This window comes from Copadichromis virginalis, linkage group LG12 (genome assembly GCF_057382275.1).
Source record: "Copadichromis virginalis isolate Kocher_CV1m ecotype Utaka linkage group LG12, C_Virginalis_male_GT1.1, whole genome shotgun sequence".
NCBI lineage: Eukaryota > Metazoa > Chordata > Actinopteri > Cichliformes > Cichlidae > Copadichromis > Copadichromis virginalis.
The window spans coordinates 26,216,811-26,238,114 of NC_140629.1; the positions used below are offsets into that span (position 1 = coordinate 26,216,811).

A 21,304-nucleotide genomic window follows, 5' to 3' on the forward strand; every position below is an offset into this window, starting at 1 on the left:
CTGAAAACATTCTTTAGAGATTTTGGTCCATATTGACATGATCGCATCGGACAGTTACTGCACATCCATGATGCAAATCTCCCCTTCTACCACATCCCAAAGGCGCTCTGATGGATTTAGATCCAGTGACTGTCGAAGCCACTTGAGTACAGTTGTCATTTTTAAGACAACAGTTTGAGATGATTTGAGCTTTGCTACATAAACAGTTTGCTAGGTAGGCTGTGGTGTACTTTGGGGTGACTGTAGCTTGGTGGTTGGTTGGAGGTTCAATCGCTCACTCTACAATCCAAACGTTGCAGCAGAAATTGAGAAATTAAGACTCGTCTCCTGCTGTCCTAATCTGCTGAGCCTGCGTGAATTGTAGACCACACTGTCTAACACTTTTGACAGTTCTTAGTTGACAGTTCCAACTGCTTTAGTGTTCAACATGTTGTGTTTTCCCTGTTCTCTTGTGCATACTTTGGTTTAGTCTTTCATTTATTTAATGTTGCCTTCTGATCAGCTCGAAGCATTCTGGCCATTCTACTCTGACCTCTGGCATCAACGAGTTATTTTCACCCTGAGAACTGCTGCTCACTGGATATTTTTTCTTTTTCAGACTGTTCTCTGTAAACCCCAGAGACGGTTGTGAGGAAAAATCATAGTAGATCAGCAGCCTCTGAAATACTGCCATGTTAAAAGTTGCTTAAATCACCATTCTTCCCCACTCTAATGCTCCAACTGAACTTCAGTAGGTCATCTTGACCATGTCTACCTACGTATCTACCCAAATGCACCAAATTGCTGCCACGTGATTGGCTTATTAGATATTTGCATTGATGAGATGCTAATGTTGTTTGTCCTAAATTGCTCACAAAGCCTATCCTTGTTGTCACAGGGCAAACTCTGGTGCGCATCCTGGACAGGCCGCCAGTCTATCGGGGCTAACGCATAGATGCACGGGATCTTTCACACCTATGGCCAATTAAGAATCACGAATTACCCTAATACCCACGTCTTTGCCTCAAAGACATCATGTCACTCAGATGTACAGCTGCTTTGTCTTGGCTCTTCCTCTTGAGCATTTCAAAGCAATTTGTGCATTCATAATTGCTGAGAGACACGTGCTCTACAGCAGTGGTTTGCCTTAGTATTTTGCACACCAAAGGGCAAGCCACAATTTCAAGGCACCGCTTATATTCATATCAGCAGAAAGTTTCTATTTTTTCACTGCTGAAGTGTCAAAACTTATGCCTCAATCACCTTATGAGACACCTTCAGAGTTCAACAAGTGGTCTTGCTGAACCCTGATTCTTTTGAAGTAGGTATGAAGAGATTGTTTTATGAGGAAACTGTGACTCAATTCTCCAATACCTTAAAAAACAATCCAAGCAAGAAGTGATTAGGCAGAATCAACCCATGCTTTTATTTAATCCATTGCATATAAAAACTTTTTTCATTCTTTTTATTTGTTTTTTACATAAAGTTGTATGATCTACAGTGCTATCCAATAGACTGCAATTAACAAGGAATCCATTAAAATAAAATTTTAATTGTCCTGTGAAACGTCCAGACAAGTTGGCATTCTAAAGACATAACCCAAAATATAATTGTCCCAAAGACCTTTTTTTTTTTCTTCTTTTTTTTGTCTTAAAGTTACAGTTTGTATTCTCCTTTCATACCATAAAAAAATAGAACACATAATGAGAAAAGAACCCACTATTTCCATTGGTCCAGGGCTGTTTAGAATCTACAGTATGTGTGTCAAAATAAGAGTCCATGTTTCAGGACAATGATGCAGTCGCCCAAACCCCTTGAATCCCACCCCATACCCCCACCCCTCCCTTCACTACACAAATATAATAAACCCTTCTCCTGTGCAGGCAGAGAGATGTCAGTGGTTTTGGATATTGCAAGTAATGTGAGTGGTCGTGCGGGCAGAGCATAGATAAGCAACACACCGCCAGTGTTTCAGCCATAATTAATGCAGCAGTGGCTGAACATGCAGATGTGTCTCGAAGCCTCTGTGCTTTGTAGGGCCGTAGTCAAGCAACAGCTATACACTACTGTTGCGCCCCATTCAGTGTTTCTGTAGCTGCGAGACAGCCACGCAGAAGCAGGTGATGCGGCAGCCAAAAAAGCGACTCCCGCATCACGTCTCCTGACAGGCTGAATCACATCTGTGAGTGTAGAGGCAGAGCGTAAAGGAAGTGTGAGCTGTTCAGACCAGGTCTACAGCAAACTCGACTCTGGGGACATCCGGCTGGCTATAGGCCACACATCACTCATGTGGTAAATCTCAGGCTTGCGGTCGAACCGAGTCTCCGCACACGTCTGCACCGACGGCGTATTTTCAAAGCAGCGCCGTAGCTGCGAGACAGAGCAAACCGTGTTTGGCTGTGATTGTGGAAAAGGCAACTTTTCTCAGCAGGAGATCGGGCCGACCCAAGCCAAAAAGATTCACCACTGCAGCAAAAAGAGAACTAGAGAATTCAAAAAATAAAAAGGCTAAAAGTAAATGACGTGTTGAATTTAAGGCACAGCCCATGGGCCAAGGAACAGTTTCTTTTTTTTCTTAAAAAAAACAATTTGGCTTTCCCTCTCTCTTCACTGAGCTACTTCTCAGCTAAGCAACATGTCGATGGATCGTTTTTGTTTTGTTTTTTTCTTTTTTGTTGTTTTTCTTTTTTTTTTTTACACTGAAATTCATGTGTAAATAAACATTCTCTCAACAAGAGGTACATAATACAGCCACGCCATCACCAAAAGGGATGATAAGAATCAACCATTTACAGCAAACTGCATTATGATAGTAATAACATTAATAATTATATATTATGTACAGCACAATAAATATATGTTTGTAAACAGCGATAAAACCAGAAAATTTTTTATTACAGGTAAGGGCTCTGGGTGAGGATGGGGGGAAAAAAGAAAGAAAAGTATTGGCACAAAATGAAAGATTAAATAAAAAGTTTTAAAATGACACATAATCAAAACGAGCACTCTTTAAAAAGCGGTGTGCAGTACTTCAAGTGGTTTTTTTTTTCTTTAAAGAGGTGGATTTTCTTTTAAATATTGTATGTACACTGGGGTTAAAAAGTATATTTGGATATTGTAACCTGCAAGCCTGCGATGTGGTCTATGCTACAGTAAAATATTTACTGTACCATCTTCATAATGCAAAAAAACCAAAAAAAACACACACACACACACACACACAAAGAGGGGGGGAAAAAAAGAATCAAGCAATAAATAATAAATTGAGGCGTAAAATATGATAGAAAAAAGTGAAGAGTTTTGGCTGTGATGTAGGGCGACAACGTTCAAGCCTATGTGCGCACGCGTTTTGGCGAGTTTAAATAAAACAATAAATGTAATCATAAACGAATATATGTATCTGTGCAAGAGTATCTGGATATCTGTAGAGGATATCTGACGACTGCACGATGGAGCTGATTGTCTTGTCGAAAACAAAGACAGTAACTGGAGTTAACGTCGTGTAGGCAAAAAAACCCTATAAAAACAAAAATGTGTTTGTGATGAAAAGCACATTTACAACAGGTAAAAGAAAACACAGTGACTGGAAAAAAGCAGCAGTTCTTGATGTGCGTGTCAAATAAGGGCAAGAAAATGAAAAGAAGGATGATAAAAAGCTTTCGTAGCATTTGTATAAAATCACCCTATAATACCATTTCTATTTCTGTATACTTGGAGCACTAAACAAGCTTCTAAAAAAGGTGCTTTTTGTATCAACTACAAAGCATTGCATTGTCTTAGGATGTGTTCAAAAGAACTGCAGGCAACGACAATTAAATTTAAAGGCTTGTAACAATGTAACTGAAGTGTGAAAACCTCGGCTTTCACGCTTCCTTCTCGGTGAAGACGCTCACCAAAAACAATAGTTATTATGAATGAATTCCAAAATTCAAACTGACAGGACAAACCAAATATGAGTACAGTGGCATGGAAATAGTAGTATAAATGCTATTGGAGCAAGTGCAAACAGCTCAGAACACTCAATGTAACCCAGCTGTAAAGATATCCCCTTCAAGAAAAAAAACAAAACAAAAAAACACTGAATATCTACGACACGTTTCTCCCCCATTAGTTTCCAAAAGTGCCCTCGTTTTCTTTATTTCTAACAAAACAGAGCCTAAGATTGCAAAAGTAAATTCTAGAAAATATCTGAATCTTACATACAGTACGATACAAAAAAATTAAAGAGGTCTAGGACAGCGACACAGCCGTTTCGATTTGAGCTTGGTGTCAGTCAGGTTTTCAAGGAAGACTTCCACAGCAGAAATGTGTCTCAAAAAGTTCCCCGGTGTGCTGCAGCTTTCATCTCTGCGGCGCCCCGTCAGGTTTTCTCGACCGGATGACAGCATAACGTGCCTCCTAATTTGTAGCGGGAGGGGGGGGATATGACCTAACCGAGAGGGAGGTTCTCCTTGAACACGCCAACAACTGTCTCTGTAGAGTATGGGCACTTAATAAAACACGGAAACACTGGCAAACCTTCGGGCGAGGCTGAGACGAAGTAGAAAAGGAGGAAAACGTGATGTTACGTACAGTAAGAACAGCACGGAGGAGACTGAACTGCTGGTCCACAAACTTAAGCCTGTAAAAGGGAGGGGGCTGTAAAGGTGAAATAAAGACACACCACTTCAGTACAAATGGGAATGGAAAGGAGTTTTCCTGAGTGCAAAAAAACTTGAAGTAGTACCAGTGGGCGTGTCTGAACAAAGCGGGCAGGGAGGAGTGGCCAAGGTGGGGAGCAGCGCACGCTTTGGAACCAGAAACATGGATGTATAAAAACCACACACAGATTCAACAAAACCCAAAAAATATTCTATAAATAATCATCTGTCATTACTAAGAAGAAGAGTTAATCAGATGCTGTCCATAAACTGCTATGTGTCAGGGGATTTCGCTTTCTCTTCTTCCTCCTCTTCCTCCTCCTCTTCTGCTACCTCTTCCTCGACAACACATGATTGTGAGCAGGGTGTTTCTCCCTCTTCTACTACCTCATCATCATCGTCATCGTCCTCCCCCACCTGTTCGTCCAAAGGTATCTCTGTTGATTCAGAGTCCTGCGTACAGAGTGTTTTAGAATCAGTACAGCTGTTTTCCTCCTCCTCCTCTTCCTCCTCCTCCTCCTCTGGCTGGCTGCCGCTGTCTTTCTCAGTGTCCGACTCCCCGTCCTCCTCCAGGGTGAGCTCGAATTGGAACTTGTCCCCTCCCGGAGGTCGAGTGCTGTCCTCAGGCTCGTCCAACGCAGGGGAGGGACTTTGGGGGATGGTGCTTTGGTACCACTCTCTGTTGTCTTCTAATGTGTCCAGGATGTCCTGGGCATCCGGATGGACCAGGTCAGCCCACGTCTCCCACAAAGGGTGGACGATATAGTCTATGAATCCAACCTACAGAGGACACGCAGGAAAAACAGGACTCTCAGTGTGTGTCTACACAGCACACAAGTACAGTACACTTATCTGCCTGTGTGTGTGTTACCTGGCTCTTTTCTACTGAGGCATTGTGTTTGTCACACATGGGGCTGATCTCCATGCCCCTCTCCCGTTCTCGGTCACCTTGGCTGAAAAACTCTTCCATGATGCGATCCGTCCACTGCCGGTACAGCTGCAGAGGCTTGGTGGGGTTGCTCAAATCTGCACAGTGCACCATGTTCTGGAGAACCTGAATGTGACCGGTAACACAATCTAAAACACAGCGCCAATGTCCCAAAAGACAATATAGACAGCAGCAGGAAATACTACAACAGAGACGTGGATATTAGACAGCCAGTTTTACCTGTATCCTGTCAGAATAGTTATCCAGCAGTAAGACACCAGAGCTGGTCACTTTCTTAGTTTCCACCATTGTTTTCAGATCAGCCAGCAGATTCATGTGCTTGGACATGTCTGTAGCTAGCACCTTATAAAGACCAACAACAAACTGTTACTAGTACTCAGCAAAGAACACTGTCGCTTAATTTGTACGTAATATACTACACAAGGCTTTCTACTCAGCCTTTATTACAAAAGATGAAACTTTTCACTTACGATGTCAATGACCATCTTTCGCAGTGATTGTCTTTGTTTTTTGGTCAAGTTTTGGAAGATGTCACAGTTCTCCTCTTGCAGGAGCTTGAAACCGACTGCTAGATGATGGTTCTCTAAGACGGAAGAGTCATTGTACATCAGTGCCAACTCTGAATCTGCAGGGGGGAAACGGTTGGTTAGTTTAGTTTGCAGAAACTTAGCAGGAAGCTGATAAGTCCGCTGGTACACTTCTGTACATCCAACTGGAAATTCTTTTCAAGTTGCTTTTAGGCTAAGCTTAAGTTGATACACGCTGCACGCCACTTTGTAACCCACCCCATCTCTTCCTTTTCATGCTTTGTCCTGTTAAATCAGTGTCTGCAGTCATGCATGCCTGCTCTTGTTCTGTTCTGGAGGTGTTGCTGCTGCTCTCAGTGCCTTGTGCTTTCCACACATGTGCATGTGCCAAAACCATACTGCCAAATACAAATTACCATAGATGGGAACAGCAATTCTAAACTGTGCATTTCAGTTTAATTAGATCCATAAGACAATAAATGTGCAACAATCGCCTATTAGTGCAACAAATTTCTCTAATGGTGTCTTGCTGAATTTTATGTGTGCTGCTATGGATTCCTTGGTGAATGAGCAGCAGAAGAAAGCCCCATCATGTTTACCGCTGAGAGATTTCCCACTCGCGGTCATTTGAAGGACCTCTAGCTGTATTTAGATTTTCCATTAAGATGCATTAGTCTTGGCCACAGTGAAACCGAGCAGCAGAACAGAGAAAGGGGATCCTGCTCCGTTGCTCTCTGGCTGACAGCAGATCATTCTGGTGGCACTTAACAAGGATGACTCACACTGCCTTTACTGCAGGGATTCCCCATTTGGGGCTTATGGTAAGCACTACACATTTTATGTGTGTGCTACGTGTATGCGACTGCATAGTGTGCCTTCTGTTCTGAGGCTGGTGTTAGTAATACTCTTATGCATTTGTGCCCAGTGGATATAAACTGCTTTTGTTTGAGTTTTCCTCTAAACCGCCAAATTAAGGTGATATTTGTGATACTGCTAACCATAAGCAAGTGAGTCAGTTAAAGTGAGATAACAGGGGTTTAGTGTCTAGCTCAGGGATACATTAGCAAACACAACAACATGAAGCAGGCATGCAAGTCTGGCATGGTTATAAGCTCAGTTGAGATGCTTCTATCACTACTCTTGGTGTTAGTGAGTCACACAGATTATCTGGCTTTTATTTCTTTAGGTTTTGATAAATCTGTCTTTGTGATGTCTACCCTTCACTCAACAATGGAGATTACTGGAATTTAGCAACCAAAATGCAATGGCCTATAAAAAGAAATAAGACTCTCAGCGTTGATTAGCTACCGCTTGATGTAAACAAGAAAATATTGAGGTCAGCACATATAGTGTGGCTACATTTGTCCTCAGAAGGACATTTTCCTAAGAATCCTGAATGATGTTGAGTACAGGGATTAGGGCAATTATTGATCGTCTCTTTGAACTCCTCTGCTTTGGAATCACATGTCAAAGCCATCACACGTGCCTGCAAAAAACATGCTGGTAAACACGTGCATGTGTGCAGGCACTAAGTGTTTAAGCCCAACCTGCACATTTTGGAGTTGATGCAAGAATCAATTCAGAGTTTGGATTAATTATGAAATGCGATTTATGAGAGAAATTATATTTATAATGCAGAGTGTGTGCATATGTATGCTTGCTAACGAAGCAGAGGCATCAATGTGCATGTTCTCACCTTTGTGCCAGAGTGTGTGCGTTTGTGAATACTTGGTAATGACACAGTTGCTAACACTCATATTCAGGCTTACTGGTGTTAATGAGGAACTGGTTCGAGACTCCGGGATGGTCCACGTCATGAATTGCACTGGCAAAGATGGCAGCGAGGATCTCAAGGTCTGTGAACACAGCCTGGAAAGAAGAAGAAGCAAGTGTTGAAGGGAGAGCGGAGGGCACTGATGCGAGAGTCAGCTCGCTGGATAAAAATACCCTTTCAAGTTTAGAGCCATTGATTGGACGTGGAGAAGGAGTTTGATTGAAGCTGATTGTGGAAGCATGGCCTACGTGTTTGTGAGTATATGCATGTCAATGCATGTGTACAAGAGTGCTCCATGTCTTTGTGTGTGTGCGTGCACTTGCACCTCACCTCAAGGGCAGGGGTGGATAGCAGCACGTGAGTTGACTGGGTGACGTCAGCAGCATGGATGTTGTTATGATAGGCCACATCGGCATGGTAATGGTCTTCTAAGGTCATCAGGTAGGTTATAAAGGTGTCAAGTGGAATTTTAAAAGTTTTTAACAAGTCTCTCTCCTGCAAATAAGAAATAAAGGGGGGGTATTACAATTAAGACGATTTGGACAATTTGGGGATTCATCAAGCAGCAAAAGAGCCAGAAAAACAGAAGAAGGAAGTCTTTACCTGGAATATTGTGTACATCATGACTGTCAGTGGTCGATTCCCAGAAAATTCGGAGATTTTAAAAACATTAAGGCCCCATTTATTCACATGCTCCAACTCCTGAAAAAAATCAAAACCCCAAAAAACAATGAGATAAGATCAGAAATAAATTCCCTCAACTATATACATCAAATTGCACACAAACACACCTTAGCAAGTTCATCTTCGGTCTCGGTCTTGACCCCAAATCGAGGGATGTTCGAGTTTGTGAGGCTGGATGAGTGCTGCAGCTTTTTCACCCCACTGATCTGAGACATGGGCTTGTTCTTCTTCTCCTTCTCCTTTTGCGTTTGAGGGGATGGCATCTCGACTTCATGCTGCTTGTCTGGAGAGACACAGTGCAGAAAAAAAAGAACAGAAAAGTGAATACAAAGATTGTCACGATGCAGGAAGGAGGCCGAGTCTATCTACCCGTGTCATCACTCACCCAGGAAGGTGTTGGAGATGAACTCAGAGACTTGGTTCCCAGAGCGGCTCATCTCCGAGAGGTGCGTGAGCTCTCTATTCAACATCCTCTTGAACTGAAAGCGGAGCACACACGTATATGAATAATGGGTTCAGTGTCTCGGAAAAAGGCATAATCACAATTACTTGGTTTTTCAGGTCAGAGGTGTTCAGAGGCACTTAATAATGTCATTTTCAAGTAAAGAACAGAAACTGAAAACATAGTTCAAGTTCCAGAACGTGAAAAAAAAAATATCTATGCATGTAAAGAAAACAGATGATTTGATGGCATACACATTCCTAATAGCAACAGTCTTTTGCAGACAGATTTTTAAAATTTCAAGGAACAATACAGTAGTTATTCCCAGAAATTTCACCTTCTCTCACTTTAACACACACACACACACACACACACACACACACACACACACACACACACACACACACACACACACACACACACACACACACACAGATTTAGAGGGCTGCTGCCCTGAAAAAACTGACAGCATTTATTTATTCCTCATTTGCTCTTAGCTCTCCGGTGCCTAATTGAAGTGGCAGGCCCAAATTTAGCTGCAGCTTTGGTTTTGAAAACCAAATTGATTGATGTGGAGGCAAACGCTTTAAATCACTGATGTTCCAAACCACAAAGTTACAAAACAGATATTTAAAAAACCCCTCAATGCATTATTTAATTATGAATGAATTTAATTATGAAATTGTAAAATGCACAGTGTATATCAATGATTTATGTAAAGCCATACTGATCACTTTAAGCAAGCCATAACACCACAGGAGTCTCTTTAGAGCTCAGTCCGATTTAAGAACACCCACAGGCTTTTTTATAATGATGACACCAGAGGCTGCGAGCCACTTGCAGCCATTGTTGCAGAAAAGCGACAAATACAATAATTACAAACATATAAAAATAGCAACATATAAATAAAAATGCAACCTACAAGATTTCCAGATATCTGTATAAAGTAAAATTAAAAGATTATGGACCTAAAAAGGAGAGACCTAAGAGTTGCTGTTTTCTTTGACCTAAGAGGCCACTTGTGCCGTTTAACCTTTGAAACAACCAGAATGGAAATAACGATCCAGAGATTTTGCGAAAACATCTTTGCTCTTGAATCCAAAGTCACCTAAATTATCATTTTTTTTCTGTGAATTACACCCAGGCAGCACCATGCGAGTACAACATTGGCTCTTCACATCAAATGCATCAAAATGGAAAACGGACCCAGAAATCTCACACCAATGCAGCAACAGTTTGAGGAGATATATGACGTGCTTCGTATATCTCAACTGGTCTGAGGGATGAAAGTTACAAAAAAACCACGTCCTCTCGATGAAAATTAATTTAAGCAATCACGTCAAACTAGGTGTGAAGCATATGAATATATAAAAAAACTACACTAATATAAGAAGGGATCTTACCTGTATGTATCCCCAGGACACAGAGAGCAAATAATTTGCTTCAGGCATTTTGACAAATCAAGCAAACCGATCCAGAAGCAGAAAAGGTGCAGGTTTATAGTCCGGTATACTGCTCAGTCAATGAAAACACTAGACAGCTAGTAAAACAAAGGCAGTTCCCGCCAGTTAAAAGACCTCAACCTGAGGAGCCCGCAGAGCTCAATTCCAAGTAAATCAGCTGTGCAGAGTCCGTAAGTGAAGCATTGCGTTCTTGCCCTGCAAATAACCAAAGAACCAAGCCGAAGAAAAACAGATTCTGACAGAGAAGCGGAAGAAACGTGTCTCCCCAAAGATCCGATGCGAGCATATTGTGACCACACACGGTGACACAGATTGGCATGTGAACACACAGAGTCAGGCACAGGGATGCACTGCTGAGTCTGTGAATAATTGATGATGGTGCGGATGCTTAGTAGATGCCAAAGCACCAGGACAGCAAAATTTTTCTCTCAGCAGCTCCCAAACAGGACTGCCTGGCTGCTTCTGTATGTGTGACACAAGCTCCCATGTGAAGCGCACAGGCTGCCTCCCTCACACGGTCGTACGACGGCAGCGAATCAGGGCCCGGATATGAAAGAAGTGTGAGCTCATCATCATCATCTCTGATTGGTTTGGATTGGAACAGACCTGAGACTGCCTGCTGTTTGATTGGCTGGGACTGAGGTCAGTGGAAAAATCTACCCCTTCCCTTTCCTTTAATTCCTGCGGTGCAAGGGGGATGTTAGTTTGCGTATGCATGTGTGTGTGTACAGTACACACCTACATTTGTGTGTATGCAAAACATGTTCATATAAGATGCATGGCCAACTGTTCTAACCTTCTGCACAGCTTGATATACAAGTGCAGGTTACCTCATCCAACATGATATAATATTTAAAAAAAGGTCACCTTCCACCCCGGTATTCAAGCGAGGTGAGTCACAGCAGCATCACTGATGAGATGATGTAAACACACACACAAAAAAACCCCATCATTAGTCTTACAATAAGAATGAGCGTCACAGTTATCTGAAGTGGGCTCAATAGGACAGAAACTAAAAGTGCTGCAGCCACACAGGCTGCTCCGTGTGCGTGTCAGCAAGCTCGGGAGGTCGTCGCTTTAATCGAAGGCAAAAGATGAAACCTTATTCAAGCAGGAGTTTTTTGTTTTTCTTTCTGAAGCAGCACCAAGCGACAAACACCTCCAAAGTGAGTATATCCACCTGATGCTTTATGAGTGCATTTCATGTCTCCAGCAGTCATTTTTTAATGTTGACATCCAGCATTATTGAATTATCCGCCGATAATCTCAAGTCTTAAATTTGAAATTTTACAGGAAAACCCACGTTGAGTCAGCTCACCAACGATGTCCCAGTGAAAAAAAAGGGCATTGACAGAGAGCTGTTTGCAGTTTGCTGCAATTCAAATGTACAGGGCATCTGAATCTTGTCCTACCAAAATGAGTGATATTAGATGTGTAAGCTCAAATAATTACTGGACTGCTTCTTGTAATTGCAGGTGTGGAAAATTCTGAACTGTGATACTATTCTTAGGATCTGGACAGGGGGTATTTCTAAGAAAAGCAGAACCAAACTTTGGTGAAAAACATGTTTACTTTGGACTTTGGTTTATTTAAAGAAATGTCTTAGTATAAACACTTGTGTATGCTCTTCAAATTACCTGTTGAGGTACTGGTCCAAAAACATTTCCAATCAATGTTCAGAGTTCAGACAGCGTGCAAGTTTTGATATTACAGCTTTACTGATAAATATTGCAGTGATGATGATGATGATGATGATGGATCATTTTTCTAATCATCACCACCATCTAACTTACCCCACCCCATAAAGCAGGGGTGTCTGACACATGGTCCTATCCTTATTAGGGTTGTGGGGGTGGTTGGAGCCTATCCCAGCTACCATAGGGCGAGAGGCAGGGTACACCCTGGACAGATGGCCAGTCTGTTGCAGGGCAGGGAATGTACAATGAAGAGATAAAACTTGAGAGAAGAGCATGTTTGCCCCTGAAAAAAGGGCGGCATCAAACATCTGGGAGATGAGGGGAAAAAAGGCCCAGCATTTTATTAATTTCTATCGGCTGGCACCACATGTAAAACAGTGGAACACAACCGCACGGTAATTAACGCGTAATCCATGACACACAAGCATAAATGTCGGGGATGATGTCGGCCGCTAACATAGCTAACGTCGAAAGGACTGCAAAGGCTGCCTGCAAAAGGCCTTAGTAATGCTGATGAGCATTAATAAACAGAATATAAAATTACAATTGTCAAAGTTAAAAAGATTATTCCAGATCTTTATATGGTTCATATAAACTTCTTTTTAAAAATTTGAATCTTTAAAAAACAGTGAAAATTTGAACCATAATCAGGTTATTGAAACTTGCGCACACCCACACAAAACATCCACAGCCCCTGCGTTTCTTTAGATTTAGAGTCTGTTCTTTCTTTTTCATGTTGTGTATGTAAACGCACATGTGTGCATGCATGTGTCGAGTGTTTACATTGATTGAAAAGGGACCAAATCTGTCTCTGATTACTTTACGCCCCACTTCCACAGCCTGTTTGGCACTGTGAGTAATTTACAGCTACACTGGAACAGATGAGCCCACCGGCTCGCTGAGATCCAGTCGCTTTGATTGACTCACAGCCAAGCAGGCCAGCACAGGCCCAACACACACGCACATGTGTGCACGCACAACACATGGTCTCCTCTCAGGTGGACAGTTTAAACAACGCCCGCTTACACCTCACTAATCCACACAAACTCCCACTCGCTGTCACGCAAACACACACAAAGCAATAGCTTAGCCAAGAGGTGTGAACTCAAACTATTGGGTAAAAATTGGAAAGTGTCACACCGAGCATAGATGTGTGTTGTGACCAAAAATATCTGTTCCTGCTGTGTATATATAGCTCGCAACACCTCCAGATCAATTTATTTTTTTCGTTTCTCACATTCTGCATTTATTCGGGCAGCAGACGCCCCCTCTCCGCAGAGGGAGCAGGAACACTTTAATTGTTGTCAGTGTTATAGATGAAATGGGTCTGTCACCCATTCATGACATACAGAAGACACCAAGGAGGAAATCCATATGTAGGAAGGCTACAAACAGGTAATGGTAAGACTGGTTGGTGGTTCGATCCCCCGGCTCCTCCAATCCACACATAAAAATGTGTCACAGGGCCAATACATAGTGCATGACTGTTAGGAAAAGGGCTGTACCACACAAATACTAGTCCATGTACCATTTATAGCACAAAGTATACCTATGAAAACTAAGATCAGCAGCAAGATGCAAAAGCAAAGAGAACTAGCCACTAATTCAGCCACTGAAGAATGAGTCTGAACCGCATCGCATGTGTAAGCCCTCCTCGCTGAACTAGATCCAACTTTTAGGGACAAGACAGTTTGAATTCTTAAGGGAAGCTACATGTTATTCAGAAAAAGCAGAAACCTCTCCTCGCACAGATCTGAGATCAGTGATGTGAGGCTGCTAAACTAGGTGTTTCCTAAGGAACCTCTTGCTCTTTCTTGAAATGAGCTGCTAAGAAACACTAATAGTGAAATATCAAAAGAATAATACTTTTAATCATTTAAAAGTATCACTGCAACAAGTGGAGGAGATATAATCAGTTACTGGTTATACTTGCACATATTGTCTGTTGGCCTCATTATTTGAAACTTTGGCCACATTTAATAGCAGCACCTGCCATTATAGCAGTGTACATATATAACAGGAAAAGCATAATTTAGCACAGGTCCATATTACAGACTTTGGTATTTACTTTACCTGCTGCAACAATTAGAGAGTCATTATGAAAACAGAAGATATCCACCAACACCCACTGGCTGCTGCTGATTTGCAAAAGACAGGGAAGCTCAACCTTACAGGTTTAGGTTAAAAAGAGAAGTGACACGATCCAGATTCTTGTTCAGGTGTGGCACCAGTCGCACTGCAAGTGAATCAGACTTACTAAAACGGTGATGCCAGAAAAACAGAAAGAAAGTTTTAATGAGTCACTTGCCATATGCCAGGAGATCCGCAGATGAGATCACGACACAACCAAAATACACAAGTCTTAACTCCTTCCCACATAAAAAGACATTTGATCACCTCCCCAGTACCCTTAATGACGAGTTCTGAGACCTCAATAAACATCAATAAAGACAATTTTTGACGACCATCAGAATAGGTTCTAGGTTTTTCCAAGGGACGCCCTAGTAAGTTGTATACAAAAAGATCACAATCACTAACTTCTGATTCACACCTTGTCATTTTGTTCTGGAAGAAACCACTCAGTTCAGAAAAGAGTAACAACAGTTGCCCATAGTAGGAGTCCAAAAGGGGGAAAGAGTTCTTGCCTTTAGTAAAAAGGACACCTTCGAACCTGAACATCCAAGCATGACACCCTGATATTTCAAATGAGAAAACAGCCAACGCTAATCAGACTTGACTAGTGCACATCGATCTTACAGAAGAGCAAAAGAATCCCCGAAATACTTAATCACACACAAAGGAAAAATATCTAACCACGGGAGTATCCTGAACTTGAACCCACAGAGAACCAACAAGTGTCACCTCAGAGACCTATACGAGATTACAGCAAAGCGTCTAATAGACACGCTGTCTGTTAGACGTGTGTCAATTTCACACTTTGCCTCTGCAAAAGGGTGAAATAGACACACATGCAGAAGTTGAATTACCAGCAGGGGGAGATAATAATAATAATAATAATAATAATAATAATTTTTAAAAAAGCCAAGAAGTCAGTAGTGAGTAAAAAAACATGTGAAGTACATTTCAGGGTCCTTAATCAGTAGAATCGATTAAGCTAGGTGGCTAATATGTACATATTGTCCGTGTAACTGTGTTAATAATGTCTAAGAGTCAAAGCTGGAAATGGACAAGCTATGCCAGTGGCTCAGCGATTCTATTACAGGTTTTGCCGTGATACTGGGTTGCAGAGACATGTGCACTTTTAATGTCAAAGAAGGTGTTACAACTGCAAACGACTTGTTTCATTTGGTGTACAATGGGTGTGTGTGCTGTGTGTGTTTTTAGCTACTGTGTGAAAGTGCATTAAGTAGAATGGCAGTACGAATGTCCTGGAGGGCAAACTGACCTTGCCTAACCTACTGTTACAGCAGCCTCTAAGCCTAACAGAGTAACCTTGGGAATAGTGATATTCCGAGGTGACGTGCAGTATTTCACCAGAATATATTGTGACCTGATTTGAGGGCAGAGATGATGAATGGGAACCCACAAGGAACTGTACTTTATGGGCGGTGAGTTTTAACAATGGTCCCAAACACTGAGAGAAGTGATTTTTCCGTAATTTTATTCCATTTTCCTCAAATGAATTCAATCTTTTTTTTTTTTGGTTTCTTTTATTTATCTCGTCGATGAGCTGAGGATACCTTTAAACACCAATGTTAAAGTCTGCGGGCATGTGTGGGAGATGTAGCGACTGTATTACATGTGATGTCTTTGTCTGTACGTGTGTGAGTGTGTATGTGTGCATTGCTGGAGTGAGATAGCAGGGCGGCTGAGCCTGTGGCTGTTGCCATGACGACCAAAGATAGCTGTGCTGATAAAAGAGAGCATGTTACAGTTTTTCTTTTACCTCTCTCTCTCTCTCTCTCTCTCTCTCTCTCTCGCTCTCTCTCTCTCTCTCTCTCTTTTTAAAGAAGTGATTTTTTAAAATTTAAATGAGGTAGATGTGCAGCGTGATGTGTGTGATCGCACTAACATCAGAGGTGAACCTGTGCTTTTTGTTTGATTCCTTTGTCTGTCTCTCCTCTTGGTTCGTCCCACCTCGTGTGACATCACAGTGTGTGACATCACCACAGCCCAGAGCTGATCAGCATTCAGAGCAGCACACTAACACTCTCACACACACGGACACACACACGCAGTGGAAGCGACTGAGCATGCTCATACCAAAACTCCTCGCTTGCATGACGATGCTATCGCTAACATATATAAATGGTAAATGGTAAATGGCCTGCATTTGTATAGCGCTTTTCTAGTCCATAGGACCCCAAAGCGCTTTACACTACATTCAGTCATTCACCCATTCACACACACATTCACACACTGGCGATATAGACCATACAACATAAACAGACCAATGTGCGGTGTAATGACTGACGAGTATTAAGAAAGACATTAAACCACATAATCAAGCAGCACATAGATCAACCACACACACAAAAACAAACAAAATGTGGAAGAATCAAGTTTCTACAGTGCTGCTTTTACAGTGGGTTCATAACGAGTCATTATTAGGGATGAGGAGGTCTAAAGACAATGGAATTATGTTTAAAATCAACTACATCGACAGCCTGTGATACAATGGATCTCACTATTGTTTGTTAGTTTGCTAATGCAGTGCTAAAAGTGACATAAGCTTTGTCCAAGAAAAAAACCAAGCCATTACGGCATTTAAACTTATACAAGAGTTTTGTATAAGATAAGTAAAATGACTGTATTTTTACATTTCTTTTTCTTTTAGATGGACGTGTAAAAACACAGGCGTGGGTTAGCAACATGACAACTCCCATGAAAGTGTGCTGCACAATTTCTTTTTAAAAGATATATAAAGTTAATCATTGAACGCAGTTCTGTTAAGCAGTCAAGCTTCATTTAGTAGTTTAGCTTCTTAGCACTTTCAATCTGCAGGAAACTCTGTATATACTGTAAATATTTGTAAAAGTGCAACTTCAAGTAGAGTTTAGCACATACAGTGTACTGCATGTCCCACACAGCATCAGCACTACACTATATTTTGCTCAAACGCCACAAAATTAAAACAAAGCAGACAAACACTAAAGTGAAACCCAGGAAGCAACTTCCACATTACAGAGACAGAGAATACTTATAACATATACTGCCATGAATTTAAAAAAAAAAACCCACAACAACAACTTTTTAGCTATTCTTACCTTGTTTGAAGCCATCTCACTGACTGAGTGTCTCGTCTGCAGCGTCTCCAGCTGGTCCAGGCACCAGTCCAGCTCCTCCAGGGTCTCAGTGGCCAGTTTCTGGTAGGCCTCCTCTGCAGGGGCAAGACAGGAGGGCAGGGGATCAGTAAGGACCCGCTTCAGAGGGCTAGTGGACGGTCCAGGCCCGGGGTCTCCCACCCCACAAACAGCTAAGCTGGGATACCCCGAGTAGACACATGGGTGACTCTTCATACTGGACAGGTGAGCCAGCTGAGGGGGTAGGGGTGGGGGGCGTGGGAGCAGGGCCTTTATGTCCCGTATCCTAACCCGCAGATGAGCAGAGGTCAGCTGTAGCCAAGCTCATTGATTCCCCATGGAGAAAAGAAACCTTCACCGCAGTCCCACAGTTCCCGGCTTCTTCCTTTTAAGTCAGATACAATCCCTGGGAGTATGGCTGTGAGAGATGGATGGCAAACAGCCACCCCGAGTCAATTCAGTGTGTCCAGATGCTCGTTAACAGTAAGGAAACATCGGCAGAGAATAGAGACGTAAACCACAGAGCAAAGAGAGCAACAGCAGAAAAACAGACTTCCTCACTATCACCCATACACAGCACACATATTCTACTCAGTGATCTGGGTGTATAGGGTTTACTGTATGATTCATAAGAGAAGTATAATTCCAGTCATGTAGCAAGATGAACAACAGTCTGCTTAGCAGGCCCATGTCTGCCATAGGAGGGATGGAGCGAAGACGGGGATCAGGGAAAAGAGGATCCAGTGAGAGGCTCAGAACCAGGCAAGATCCATGTCACTATTGTCCAGGGTGGAACAAACACAAGATCGTTCACAGCAACTTGACATGGTTAAGAAATACATCTCACAGACACACACACATACAAAAACACGGACACCAACAGACGCACACATGCATACACATGCACACTCACACCAGACAAAATGCTAACCATAACACATCATGATTTTGTCTCCATAGCCTCTCTGCCAATGAAAACATCCATGGTATCCGGGAAGCAAAGGGTATAATCCAGTGCTGTGTGTCTACGCTGGACAGTGTTTCCTATGGATGCTGTGTGTGTGTGTGTGTGTATAGGGGGTGGGCTGCTGTTGCTTCAGCGTCCCTGGTAGCCAAACGTGCTGCTCTCCCCAAGCTGTACCTAAAGCCTGAGAGGACCGCACTGTGGATGGGGAAGGGAGATCATCAAAACATGGACTGGACTGCTGGAAGTGAGAAGCCAGAGCTGGGAGCTCCCTATACTGAGTGTGCATGCATGCCAATATGTGCTCAGCATACAAATACACCAAAAGAGAGAGGTAAACAAATAGATGGCAGACCATATGGTGAAGATGGCAGCGGTTTAGCGTGATGAGCCCGACATCGCAGTGCCACGGTATCCTTTTCTTTTCGTTTGAGATCAAAGACATGCACCTCTCAAAGTCAGCCTATGTTAGCAGAAAATGTCACCTTGTCAGAAGCCAATTAATATTGATGCCTTAACTAATTTAGGAAAGCACACAGGGGTTTAATGCAATGTGATCTGTGATGTGTGGTCACTAAAGCCATAATTCAGTTACACAGACAAGGCAGCGGCAGATTAAAACACACGAGGACTACATTTAGTTTCGTGATGCCATATCAACTTACCATTTGTAGGAAGTGTTTAAAGTGCCTTAAAGCCTTTGGGAAACACTGCTCTGTCTTCATATTGACTTTACTGATGTAAATGTGTACAGTTAAGTTTTCAAGTTCATAGCTCTCGATTGCACAAGTAGGACAAGATAAGTAAATTTTATTAATATCTCATGCTTTATATTTGGAAGAGATGCACACTAATTTTGTTACCATATGGGTCTGTTTTGTGCACAACAATGCCTTTCTATGACCTCATACTCTGAACCCCTATCCCGCTTCATTGTCTTTGACAAATCTTTCCCACCCTGCTTCCATTAGTCCCCTTCCTCTCCCACACTTCTCCACTGATCATCCTTCCCCTCTTTGTCTCTCTCTCTCTCTCTCTCTCTCTCTCTTGCTCCTATTTTTTGTCTCTCGCTTCGCTTCCCCTCAGTCTCCTTTTCTCTCTCGGTGTCTCTCTCCCTGGTGTGGTGTCAGTGGCTGGGGTGCTACTCTTTCTGACAGCAACTGCACTGACGTCAATGACATTCTTCTCATGCTTAGTGCGACATCAGACACCGGCGCTCAGAGAGGCCACTCTGCTGCACAGACGCAGGGCTGCAGCCAAACTATGTACCGGAACAGCTTGACAGTGAAGTTGGAGTGGGAGACGATGAGAAGAAGAGAGAGGAAGAGGAGCAGCAAGGAGGAAAAGGAAGGAGAACGCAGAGCTCGGGAGGAAGGACAGCTCTTGTGACACTGAGTTTAGCATCAGCTTTGAAAATAGCTTCTGGCCGCATCGCGTGCAATAAAAAAAGGAAAAAGAATGAATGTAACCAAAAACATAATTCTACTGTGTTGAATACTGAATGCGAGTGACACGTGCATCTCTTTAAACTCACCTCAGTGCCTAAATGTTTAAAAAGCTGCCATAACCGTTTGAATCAATTATGCAAATTACTGCCTGCCTGCATTGCTTGAAACTTGAAATCGTTGTCTGTCTCTCCCTCTTTACTTTAACCAGCAACTATTCTCATCCACAACAGGTAAAAGGTCAAAGAACTATTAGTGCATCTTTCCGATAACAGAAGAAAAAAAAAACTGCTCTGGCAAGCAGGGGCAGGAAGCTAAAGATGGAAAGACAAGCAGAGGAAGGGGCAAAGAGCCCTACATGCAATCTCACTTTTATTGACCAGCATCTTCTCCTTGACTGATTTACCGACTTAATTTTAATTATACTCCCTTTATTGTCTTTCTCTGCAATGCGACTTGTTGCAGGCTCAATAAGCCTTTGCGTTACAAGTATCAGTCAATAGTCTCAAATAATTATGCTCATGACTCACAGCTGTCACCAGTTTATGGCAGGGCTGTGCACCAGATTATTTTCTAAATATAGCACGATGTCAGTGGTTCTTAATATATAAGCAGGTTGGTAAGTCTTGAGATTTCGATTTTAACATCTGTAAGGATTGCCCACAAATACAAGAGTAAGCAAAAATTTGGCACCCTTAATAAATGACTATTATAAATATATAGAATAATATATAGTTTTGTCCTTTTATTGAGCATATCTATGTCCATGTGTTTGTGCGTGCGCGCTCATGATCATTTTACCGAGCAATGCACAGTGAAATTATTTATTAATGGTGAAGGTTATTTGGTCTTTCCTGCAAACACAAGCTGGGTTGCAGCCATTGACACTGCTAAAAAGCAAAGTGACTGTCAAGGGCAAGTCTATTCTAGCCAGCTAACACTGTCTGTGCCATGTCTTCCTCACAACAAAAACACTTAAAGCAGACCAGACAATCTGTGCAGTACAGGGTATCTGTCCAATGTGTTCAACACATTAGGTTATCCAAGACAAGTATTACTATATATATATACACACACACACACACAACCTATTAATCTGTTATGGGAACAGTGATCTGTCTGTTGCTACAGCCCCATGAGTGCTTCTTAGAATAGAGACGTGTTACCAAATAAAAACAAACACTTCACCATACTATCGGACAGTCTAATTATTGTTGCTGTGAACCACTTCTCTGTGAAATATACAGTTCATATTTATATTCTGGCTCATGGGTTTGTTTGTTTGTTTGGACTTATTGCACAACTTTTTGTGTGCTTGACAGCCCTTCATTGTTATCATATTTATCATCTTAAAACTGATAAAAGACATCATGATAATGATAGCGCTTCCGTTTTGTTACTATAAACTATTTAATCCCAGTTTCAGTTATGGATGAGACTACTCTGGTAAGGCTCTCCTTTTAGTTCTACTCAGAA

General features: G+C 42.1%; 1 protein-coding gene and 1 long non-coding RNA gene across 5 annotated transcripts in view; one reads left to right on the forward strand and one right to left on the reverse strand.

The window, feature by feature from the left end:
• Window positions 1-1,381: 1,381 nt before the first annotated feature.
• The window catches only part of pde4d (phosphodiesterase 4D, cAMP-specific), a 153,629-nt gene continuing 133,706 nt past the window's right edge, over window positions 1,382-21,304 (reverse strand). For all 4 annotated transcript variants that reach the window (XM_085475682.1, XM_085475684.1, XM_085475686.1 and 1 more), the window contains exons 6-15: window positions 17,384-17,496; window positions 8,939-9,032; window positions 8,661-8,836; window positions 8,473-8,571; window positions 8,200-8,364; window positions 7,865-7,964; window positions 6,039-6,193; window positions 5,788-5,910; window positions 5,491-5,673; window positions 1,382-5,399 (exon numbers count right to left, since the gene is read on the reverse strand). In XM_085475682.1, the coding sequence (XP_085331808.1) occupies window positions 4,893-5,399; window positions 5,491-5,673; window positions 5,788-5,910; window positions 6,039-6,193; window positions 7,865-7,964; window positions 8,200-8,364; window positions 8,473-8,571; window positions 8,661-8,836; window positions 8,939-9,032; window positions 17,384-17,496 (1,715 nt within the window). In that variant the 3' untranslated portion in view covers window positions 1,382-4,892. The remainder of the gene's footprint in view (window positions 5,400-5,490; window positions 5,674-5,787; window positions 5,911-6,038; window positions 6,194-7,864; window positions 7,965-8,199; window positions 8,365-8,472; window positions 8,572-8,660; window positions 8,837-8,938; window positions 9,033-17,383; window positions 17,497-21,304) is intronic.
• On the forward strand, window positions 11,364-21,208 carry LOC146697149 (uncharacterized). Its single transcript, XR_014923377.1, has 2 exons — window positions 11,364-11,624; window positions 17,426-21,208. It is a non-coding gene; the product is annotated as an uncharacterized LOC146697149 (long non-coding RNA).